Source organism: Sinocyclocheilus rhinocerous, unplaced genomic scaffold (genome assembly GCF_001515625.1).
Source record: "Sinocyclocheilus rhinocerous isolate Xijiao unplaced genomic scaffold, SAMN03320098_v1.1 scaffold2843, whole genome shotgun sequence".
NCBI lineage: Eukaryota > Metazoa > Chordata > Actinopteri > Cypriniformes > Cyprinidae > Sinocyclocheilus > Sinocyclocheilus rhinocerous.
The window spans coordinates 325,841-335,048 of record NW_015631060.1 but is presented as its reverse complement, the minus strand read 5'-3'; the positions used below and the strand labels follow the sequence as shown (position 1 = coordinate 335,048).

Sequence of the window (9,208 nt, the reverse complement as noted above, 5' to 3'; positions counted from 1 at the left end):
TATAGCACATTTAAACACAGCAAAGCTGACCAAAGTGCTGAACAAAGTAGAGAAAATATTAAATAGAAATCAGAGTAAAACAACATAGAAGACAGACAAAAAACAATGTTAAAATTAGATTTTATATATTATATTGTATTGTTGGAAGGTAAGTTGATCCAGTATCTCAGAGAAGTTGCTGGAATTCTGTGGATCTACAGCAGTGGTATTCAATTAAAGTTCAAAGAGGTCCAGTTTCTATATTTCCTTCCCGGTGGAGGTCAGGACAATAATTTTTAAGAATAGTGGTCCATTTTTATGAGGGCAGGAATTAATAGTTATAAGAATTATACAACACATAATAATTATTAGTGTAATAATTATAATAAAATCTTAAACATTCAAAATAGTTTTCATGAGGATTATTGGAGCCCAGAGACAGTCAAAGCAGGGGTTGTCTGTCACTGAATTTTTCTACAAGCAAACAAACAAACAAATAAATAAAAACAGTTGAGCATGGTTTATTTTTGCAAGGGTTTGTATGTCTTTGTTGTATATTGCTAATAAACTCAGTCATTTAAAAATGAAACCCTTTCTCTGATTTCTTTGTCGTGTTGACATTAGACTGCTTGTAGATGCTAAAGCGCTCTAACATACTCAATGTAAAGGACAGATGTTGAGATTTATGTATTATTCTGTATTATTATTATAATTATTCTGTCTGAAGCAACACTATTTAGTCACTGCAGAACACTAGAGAGGAGCTGGAGTGACATGCTGGACTTGCTGATAATTTACTACATTACAAATCTTACAAGAAAATCGTATCCAGGACTTTTATTTTGGTCTGGCGATGTGACGTCATAAGGCGGCACCGCGCTCCTGCGTCTGAAGAAAGGTTGGTGTTTTTAAGCATTTGAAGGGTTTTAATCGGTAAAAAAAACCGTTCGGGCAACTTTATAGTTTTTACAAACGATGTAAAATTAATCAATTATCATTAATTGTAACGTTGTAATGTTTCATCTAACATTTCGCTCGTGAATCAGTTTATGATAAACACAAATTCGGTCACTAGCAAGTAGTGATGAGAGAAACGGAGCTTTTTGAAACTCCGAGTCAATTGAATCAAATGATTCACTGAATTGAATCATCTGCTGCTCAAAACTAAACAACGAGCACAACAAACACAAACATGCAGCTTTTACAAACCAAATGCAAATGTTTTCAATATTAACTTTTCAATGTAATTTGTGTTCTTAATTTTTTAGTGCTAGTTTTGAGCTTTTTTTATTGGCTAATCAGGTCATTAAAGGCCATTAACTCTCACTAACTTTATCTTACCAGTGCGCTGACTACTGAACTAGGGAGCTGATTGAGACGCACCCAGATTATGATTATAAAGATGGCGTTTATTAAAGAGGAGAGTGAAGAAGTGAAGATTGAAGAAACATTCAGAGTCAAACATGAAGATACTGAGGAACAAACAGGTTGGTTTTCATTCTCAAAGCTGAACTCACACATTTTATCCTTATTAAAGGGGTCATATGACGCTGCTAAAAAGAACATTATTTTGTGTATTTGGTGTAATGAAATGTGTTTATGCGGTTTAAGGTTCGAAAAACATTATTTTCCACATACTGTACATTATTGTTTCTCCTCTATGCCCCGCCTTTCTGAAACGCGTCGACAACTATCCAGTGTGTTGTGATTGGCCGAATTCCTCAAGCGTGTGAGTACCCCCAGCACTGCACATTTTGTATGTCTCCCTATATCTGACACACCCACTTCAGGTCCTGCAGTCTCCACTAATGAGCTGATGAGTTGAATCAGGTGTGACAGGTGAGGAAGACATACAAAATGTGCAGGGCTGAGCGCCAGACTGTCCTTGCAAAGTTGGAATTGCCCCACTTTATTGAAACAGACACCGGCATTGTAGGCTACTCTCCCAGTAAACAGTCCTCCTCCTCCGCAAAATGCACTGCACACATCTGAATATTTGGGTTGAAGTGTTCTGGAACAGTGTTGTAAATACAACTTAACCACTGATTTCTAGTTGTGTCCTCTTTTGGAAGACCAAACAAAGTAGTTTCGCTTTCACAACGAAACACACAGTGTCTTCACGACATGGCGGCGGCGGCAACAACAATACTACAGCGAGAATCAAAGTTACGCCTTCTTTCTTTGCGTGAACATTTGGGCGGCGTTATGCAAATCTTCCCACATAGTGACCTAGATATGTGGGGGCGTGTTAGAACGAGCCGTTTTAGGTAGGCGTGGTTGACTCTTAACTTTTATAAAGAATATCTCTTTGGATTTGAGACTCTAGTCTTTGCAACTTTACAGATCTTCTTTATGCACCAAGAGCTTGTAACACTCCAAAGAGAAAGGAAAAATTTAAATCGCATCATATGACCCCTTTAAAATCTCCAGCTCTACAGGAATAAAGATATAAAATAATACAGAAGTAGCCTAAACAAAACCATTAATTTTGTGTAAAACTGAACCCAATATCTTCCGAGTAGAAAAAGATGAAAACAGTATCTAACAGAAACTTTTGAGTTTTTATCTTGACATTTGCGATCTGTAAGTTAGGCTATTTTTTTTCTACTCATCCTCAAAAGTGCCACGCTAAAGTATTATCAGACCTGAATGTAAATATTAGTAAATGTTCATTACAACAAACAATAATAATAAATAAAAATGTGTCAGAAATACCAGCCTGCTTATAAAATAATAAAACATTTCTCCAGCTGACAAAGCTTGGTAGTCACTGCATGCTGATTATCTTTATTCATTTAAGGATCTTTGGTGAGCAAATAATACAGTCAGTGACCAGTAACTTCATAATGAACTGCAGCATAATAAAATCAAACTTAAAGTTGCTGTATGTAGGATTGACACCGAGTGGTTGAACTAGGTATTGCAGTCCAAATTCAAAATATTGGAGATGGTTTTTTTTTCAAATACAATTGGGTAAACTGGCAGTGGGCGGGTTTCACAAACCAAAACAGAGACCGACATTCCGTCCCGGAACCCACATTTTCAAAGGAGAATAACTGACTGTAGCATTGTTTTTCAGATAAACAAGTATGTTAACTTAGCATGTTTCTTAAATATCTGCAAACATATTATGGTATGTTTATGCTTTAGTAGAGTCAAAAACTTACATACAGCACCTTTAATGTTTTGAGCGACACATACAGTTGATATCAGAGACCTCAGTAGTGCACTAAAGCAAACATCTGTTGTGATTTTCACGTCTTCTGATATCCTCAGTAGTAAATGTTTCATCAGAAGTTGATCTAGGATGAGAGTTTCCTCTGAACTCATGTAGCAGCACACGTGTGGGATCTTCTTCACATTAGACTCACAACAGAAATGTGAGGAACAAACTCTCAGAGAATCGTTAGTAACCATACACATGCACACTGTATCGCACACGTGCTACTGTAGTACATTTATTCAGAGCGATTTTTTGTGCACTGTACAGCCATAACCAAACCAGTTACAGCTCGAGCTCCTCATTTAGCGATATAGGCTACTCCTCCTCAATTTCACGTCCGCTTTCCGTGATGTCGCTCCGCACTGTCGCACACAGAAATATGTCAACAACTAGACTTTATCGTTATTATCGCAGGAAGACTAATTCTTATCGTGGGGAGAATATTTACCGATATATCGCAAACGATAAGATATCGCCCATCCCTAGTAACAGGTGCATTTTTTTTCAGAGAGACCGAGACCAGCTCATATATGATGCTGTTTATAGCTTATAATTTAGGGTGTCAAACTCATTTTAGGTTGGAGGTCAGATGTCCTGTGTTTTCTTTTACACTGTCAGTTACATCAATATTAATCTACAAACTGTTAATTTTGTCAGCTATTATTAAGTTTAGTCTTAGTCTTGTGTCAGATGTTTTTTAGTCAACCTATCCTGTTTTTTCTATGTTGTTTTGTCAGGTTTTAGTTGACTATAAGTCTGTGAATTTTAGTGTAGTTTTAGTCAATGAATGAACTGGTAATTGTTTTGCTCAAAATTGTAATTGTAATTATTGATGTATTTTTATATCAGAATTATTGCACTTTTACCTATAAGCACAAATCAAGAGATTTTCAACTCACATGGAGGGTTTATTTCACTCATTTACTCGTCTAGTTTCCTGATCTATTATACGATCATATCTTGATCAGCCAGAGGAGCAGCTGCAACAGATTTATTTCACTGCGTTGCAGAACCGAGAGCTTTAGAAGGTCTTTCATCCCTACGGCCTCAAGGCTGTTTAATAGTTCTTGACCTCCATCACCTCTCTTTTACTTTCTAACTTCTTGCGTCGGCATAAGGCCTATTTCTGAATGAAATAATAAAATGTGACTTACGTTTTTTTTCTCTCTCTCTAAAAACATTTTTTTTTATATGTAGCGTATTTTAACCATGCAGCAAACCTTTTTCAATATTTTGATAGATTACTAATAAAAAAAATAATAAATAAATTACTTTTTAAACCGTTTAACTGATTGTCAAAATTCTTACGGTCGGTTAACGGTAAACTGGTTAAAAATAAAAATCCCTACTAGCACTCTATACTGTATTACTATTCCATCTACTCGCTTTCTATTTATTATTTTATTTATAAACAAAAAACTTGACCCTTTAACACTTGCACTCTTTACAATACTTGCATTCTTTTTTTTTAAATAGAGCCTATGACACTAGTATTCGCCATTCTTTTTCTATTCTGTACTTATTTTCTTTTTATTTACAAAAATTATCCTCTAACACTAACATTCTCAATTCTTTTTCTATTCTATCTACTTCCTTTTCTTTTTATTGATTATAAAAAAAAACTTGCTATGTGCACTGCATTAGGCTAACTGAGACTTGTCACAGCACTTACATATTATTGCTCCTTTGTTAGTTTTGATTGCTTCTATTGTCCTCATTTGTAAAGGCCTGTTCACACCGGGACGAATATCGCGTGCGATTATCGCCGACGTTTAACGCCTCATGACTAAACAAAGTGCGCCAATGTGAGTGTGCACACCGACGCGCAAAACGCGAGGCGTAAAAGTGTCATTTTTTAGAAAACGCCTTGGGGTTGTTTTTTTGGTTTGACGCGTCGCATTAAAAACTGGCCGACCAATGAGATTGGCGCTTTTGTACACGTGCCTTGTGCTGCTGAAGTTACAGTAAAACACGACTTGGTGGCACTTAAGCACAAAACGGTCTTGCCGAGCACACTTGATACCTAACGACGAAGAGGCAGTAAGTAGACCAAGAAGATGCATCGAGGCAAGATGAATGTAGAGCTGCTGGTCTCATTGGTGTCTGAACATAAAGAACTTTATGACAAACTCGACAGCGACTACAAAAATCTCGATAAGAGGGAGTTGTTATGGAGAGGAATTGCAGATCAAATAAGATTTGATGTGTACCGGGGTATTTCTGTTTTTCGTTAAGGGCCTTCTAATGTCAGGGAGTGAATTTGCACGTTCACTCGGCTCATCGCCAGCGAAAATCGCTTGGGTTTGAACACAAAAGACGCGTCAAAACGTCGGTGATAAGCGCGCACTATAATCGTCCCGGTTTGTACGAGGCTTAAGTCGCTTCGGATAAAAGCGTCTGCTAAATGACTAAATGTAAATGTTTGATTAGGGTTGGAGCTTAACTCTGCAGGACAGCGGCTCTCTAGGACTGACCTATAGAATGCTGCTTAAACTTTTTGTCCAAACTTGTAAGGAAAACTTTGCAAATAATAAATCAGTGATCCAGGTTTTTTTCCATTTAAACTCATTGCACTGGTTCTGCCAGTATTGTTCACTCACTCAACGTGAGCAATGATGTACATCCGATTCCACATCCACATGATTCACACTTTGAAAGGCTATGCATTTGACTGTATACATACACCAGTGTACACGTACATAAACTACACGTATACTTTGGGCTTTAGAACCTCTAGTAATGATCTGATGACCTGAATTAGGAGTGTTTGATCAGGGAGAGAAACAAAAGGTGTACTTTTCAGGAACAAGTTTGGGGAACCACTGATCTAAATGATTGCAGCATATAACCATACAACCTTACAACAGTGTAAGAAATTATAGTCTGCCTCGACCCAGCTTCCACTCCAAATTGTGTATTAAACTATGCTCCTTTCTCTACAAAGAGCTTAATTATCATATAGATAGTTCTTTCCGATCTTAATCATATGTAAATAGTACCTCCGGAGCGATAATTTGTCACTTATAGCGTGGGAGAAGCAGCAGGTCGTCAAGAACCATCTGCTGACCAAAAGGGTACATGAAATAACTGCTATGGATTCTGTTTAATCTTATCACCTTAACATTTGGTTGTTCCCACTTGAGTCTACCGAAGATGTGGGAACGGAAGGCTATCACTTTCATTGTCATCCGCAATTTACATTTAAAACGAAACTTAATTTACATGTTGAGCGGGAAGATGAACGTAATACTGTATAAAATGATTGAGCTTAGGATGTTCGGGGTTCAGTCTGACTCCGTTGAACCCAAGGTACTACATGTACTTTGTCACTACTATTCTGTAATAAAAGTTATTCTTCATCAAGATCTTTGACGTCTTCACGTTTTCTTACAACAGGTAGCAAATAAAAACCTGTTTCCTTTGCAGTTTTGCGAAATATTAATTTTTTCGAATGGCCTAATAAACCACCTCATGCAAACGATATATTGGAGTTTTTGTGAAATTGATGGGTTTCCATTGGGTGTTTTTTTTTTTTCAATTTGTGCAATTTGAAGGGTAATGGAAACGCAGCTAGTGGTCAGTGTGACTAGTAAGTGCTCTAGCTGCTGAATTTTTAACCAGCTAGAGCTTATTTGTTGACCCTGCAACATTTAGAAGGTGAAAGAAGGCTACGATTATCAACAAAATAGTTTTGTGAATGCAACAACAAAACAAAATGAATGCAACCAATGTAACTGTACATCCCTCCATCAAGGAGGTCCTAAAGAAAGCAAATAGTTAACAATATTGACAAGAGGTTCTGAGATTAGAGGTTACACCGCTTTCAGTGGATTAGAAGGTATAGGATCTAGCATACTTTGTGCCATTAAACTGGTGTTAACTTGTATTTTTCTTATTTCACCTCAGACCTGATGGCACTGATAGAGGAGAGTCAAGAACTGAATGAAACGGAAGAGAAAAATCAAAATGAGAAACTTCATGATTTCAAAACTGAAGAAAAATAAATTAGTTGCTCACAGACTGAAAAGACTTCCTCACAAGAAAAAACTCAAAAAACACAAACTACAAACCTTAATTCCCACATGAGAATTCACACTGGAGAGAGACCTTACATCTGCCAACAGTGTGGAAAAAAATTCAAACAAAAAGGACGCCTTAAAGTCCACATGAAAATTCACATTGAAAAGAAACCGTTAATATGCCTTGAATGTGGAAAATGTTTTACACGGAAAAAAAACCTTAAGACTCACATGAGAATTCACACTGGAGAGAGACCTTATACCTGCAAACTGTGTGGAAACAGTTTTATACTAAAAAGTCACCTTAATGCCCACATGAGAATTCACACCGGAGAGAAACCTTACACCTGCAAACTGTGTGGAAAGAGTTTCTCACAAAATGGAGGTCTTAAGACTCACATGATAATTCACATTGAAAATAATCCATTAATATGCTCTCAGTGTGGAAAGAGTTTTACACAGAAAAAAACCCTTATTGCCCACATGAGAATTCACACTGGAGAAAAGCCTTTTACCTGCCCTCAGTGTGGAAAGGGTTTCAGGCTCAAAGAAAACCTTAGGACTCACATGCGGATTCACACTGGAGAGAATCCATTCACGTGTGGTCAGTGTGGAAAGAGTTTCAGATATAAAGAAAACCTTAATAAGCACATGAAGATTCACTCAAGAGAGAAGAGTTTTAAATGTCATCAGTGCGAAAGGAGTTTTACAGACACGAATCACCTTAAGAATCCTGTTAAAATTCACATCGGAGAAAAGCCTTTCATGTGCCATCACTGTGGAAAGAGCTGCTCAAAAGAAGGAAACCTCAAGGTTCACTTGAGAATTCACACTGGAGAGAAACCTTTCACCTGCGAACAGTGTGGAAAGAGTTTCACGGTAAAAGTAAACCTTCAGATTCACAAGGTAGTTCACACTGTAGAAAAGCCTTACAAGTGTCTGCAGTGTGAGAAGAGTTTCAAAAGTCAAAGCAGCATGAAACGTCATTTGAAAACTCATTCTGGGAAAAACTTGCCATTTTCCTCAGAGTGACGAGAGTTTTAGAAAAAGCAATTTCTGCAATCATCTGTGCATTCATTCTGGAAGACAATTCAATTGTAGTCAGTGTACTAAAAACATTATTTGCCATCACACTTACAGATTCATATGAAAAGTCATGCAAATGTGAGACTCTGTTTGTGTTTGTTAAAGAGTATGACAAGAAAAAAATGCTGTGTGAAATCAAGGCTATGTTCACACGCTAAATGTGGGCTACATCTGATTTTCACCTTCATGCATCCTTCAAGCTTCACCATAATGCTTTTTATTTTCTTTTGATCATCTTCTTTGCTGTAGTTTCAAATATTGAGCGGTTACAGTAGATTCCCTCAAATTTTGAATATGTAGAGGCGTCACTCAATTTCCTCTGAATCAAAGTATTAGTCAAACTTTTACCATGCTGGGAAAAGCAACAATGTAACTGGAAGATTATAAATAAATGTACATAAACTAAACAAAATGACTTGTTCCCATTTATTCTAGGCGTATTTTATAGGGGTGTCGAAATTAATCGTTTCTACGATGCATCGCGATGCAGACGAGGATGATTTGGTATCGGTTCAGTAATAGACCATAACCGATTATAACGCACTGACGCTTTTCTGACGTCATTTGTTGCATAAGTGCTTTGTCGCGGTAGCATACATTAGGCGCATTCGGCTTGAAGCGCCGCTGCGCAGAATGATTAGTGTATGACATCAAGTACCGCGAGTGCGATAAGAGAGCAGACGGATCCTTATGCTTTCAAATCGCTCTCGCGGTTGATGTCATACACTCATCCTGCGCAGCACCGCTTCAAATCGAACGCGCCTAATGGCGGAGGGAGGCGAGATGCGAATGCGAGTAATTAAAAATGCTCCAGCTACTTTAAAAGCCGACAAAGGAAGGCGCTACTTTTATTCTTGTTGCTGCCGCCGCCTTGTCGTGGAGACGCTGTGTGTTTCGGTGT

At 37.5% G+C, this 9,208-nt stretch overlaps 1 protein-coding gene across 1 annotated transcript; it reads left to right on the top strand.

Annotated features, from left to right (window-relative positions):
• The first annotated feature begins 1,429 nt into the window (after window positions 1-1,429).
• On the top strand, window positions 1,430-8,580 carry LOC107741450 (gastrula zinc finger protein XlCGF8.2DB-like). The gene is made up of 2 exons (XM_016554183.1): window positions 1,430-1,466; window positions 7,109-8,580. Exon 2 carries the CDS (start codon window positions 7,285-7,287, stop codon window positions 8,251-8,253), a length of 969 nt encoding a protein of 322 aa, XP_016409669.1. The 5' UTR covers window positions 1,430-1,466; window positions 7,109-7,284; the 3' UTR covers window positions 8,254-8,580.
• The last annotated feature ends 628 nt before the right edge of the window (window positions 8,581-9,208 follow it).

Excerpts from the sequence above, each read along its gene's own strand:
- LOC107741450 (XM_016554183.1), top strand. The coding sequence starts at position 7,285 with ATGAGAATTCACACTGGAGAGAGACCTTACATCTGCCAACAGTGTGGA.